The sequence below is a fragment of the Sinocyclocheilus rhinocerous genome, unplaced genomic scaffold (genome assembly GCF_001515625.1).
Source record: "Sinocyclocheilus rhinocerous isolate Xijiao unplaced genomic scaffold, SAMN03320098_v1.1 scaffold2214, whole genome shotgun sequence".
Taxonomy (NCBI): Eukaryota; Metazoa; Chordata; class Actinopteri; order Cypriniformes; family Cyprinidae; genus Sinocyclocheilus; species Sinocyclocheilus rhinocerous.
In genome coordinates, this window is record NW_015636528.1 from 492086 (window position 1) to 493815 (window position 1730).

General features: G+C 32.3%; 1 protein-coding gene across 3 annotated transcripts in view; it reads right to left on the reverse strand.

The window, feature by feature from the left end:
* Positions 1–1730, reverse strand: part of LOC107747800 (kelch-like protein 22) — a 13575-nt gene that overhangs the window by 10183 nt on the left and 1662 nt on the right. For all 3 annotated transcript variants that reach the window (XM_016562404.1, XM_016562403.1, XM_016562402.1), the window contains exon 3: positions 438–915. In XM_016562404.1, the coding sequence (XP_016417890.1) occupies positions 438–915 (478 nt within the window). The remainder of the gene's footprint in view (positions 1–437; positions 916–1730) is intronic.

The window sequence follows — 1730 nt, forward strand, 5'->3', positions numbered from 1 at the left end:
AAAAAATTAAAAACCCTTTATTTAAAATTCAGATCATTGACCCACATAAATAAATATATAAATTATGTCACAATCATGGTTGTTGATCTCTCACGTTTACGTTTAGAAATTTGACTTCAATTTCAATTTAGTTTAATTTGATGTACTAAAATAACTCAAATTAAAATAAAAAATTCATAAAAAATATAGACATTAAAAAAAACTACTAAAAATGACAAAAACACAACAAAATGACTAAAACTTTAACTAAAATTAAAAATAAAAACTGATGCAAAATATTAATAAAAACTATAATAGTATCTCAACAACACTAAAACAACGATACATACAGTAGTACTTATAATTTGAAAAATCTTCATTCTTATTTTGTGAAAAAAATTAAATGTGATGAAATGTGGGAAAGGTTTTAATGATATTTTTGAACTCAGGATCATCACCTGTAAGCAAACCTCATCCTTCTCCACCTGTTCAGGAGTGTAATGGTAGTGCAGGGCTGCTTCAAACACCTCGTTCTCGGAGTTCACCTCCAGATCGTTGCTGGAAAGCACACTCAGGATCTTTTCCGGAGGAAGCTTTCGATACACCGGCGTACGTGAGAAGGTCTGGATGTTCTTGAGCAGATATGAGCGAATTTTTTCCCCGAGCTGGTTGAGCCCGTAGATGTCGGCTAGCTTTTCCACCTCCAGGATGTTGTCATCATCCAGCCAGGAGAACAGGAAGTCGCAGCAGAAGCCGATCACATCTTGGACCTGCAGCAGAGTGGCCGCACACAGCACTTCCTGTACCGTGTCCAGGTCCAGCTCCAGCTCGGAGGTGTAGATGAAGTCCAGCAGTTTGGTCATCGCCGTGTATGTGACTCCATGGACGGGGATCTCAGTTTGCTGCATCTCCCGCAAACCGCCGGCAAACATACCCCTAAACACAGAGAAAAGAAGGACTGTACAGGGGAACAATAATCATGTAGCTCAATCTTTTGAAATCCACATATAATAAATCACTGTCACAAAACAATGTGCTTTGTGTTAGAGAGTCAGGTTCAATAAAGACGATTTAGTTAATCAATTGTTTTACAATATTCTTCAAATATACTCTTCTTAGTAACCATTGGCGATACATAGGTCATTACTCATTACTATTAATTAGTTATTAATTTATCCACAAATGCAATTCACACATACAATGACTTGAATACATCTCTTCTACAATGAGCAGTTTTTTTTATTTATTGCATATTTTTACATATTTTTATATATGACATTTATCACACACACATATATATGTATATATGAAATAAAAAATTAATCTAAATCTGAATTTGTATTTAAATTTGTTTCTAAATCTGAATTTGTAAATAAACACACACACACATATATATATATATATATATATATGATACACATTACACATAAATAAATATACTATAAATGGGGACCCATAAAGTGGTTATTCATCTCTGACATGTTTGGTAACTTAATTGATGTGTGCATTCTCTGTATTTATTGCGTAGTTTAAGTGAAATTTCAAGGAGTGACAGCAGTGCTATATTAAAAAAAATTTAAGATTATTTTAGGTGAGCTGAAAAAAAAAAAGCTAAAATTTAAGATTATTTTAGGTGAGCTGAAAAAAAAAAAAGCTAAAATTTAGATTATTTTAGGTGAGCTGAAAAAAAAAAAGCTAAAATTTAAGATTATTTTAGGTGAGCTGAAAAAAAAAAAGCTAAAATTTAAGAT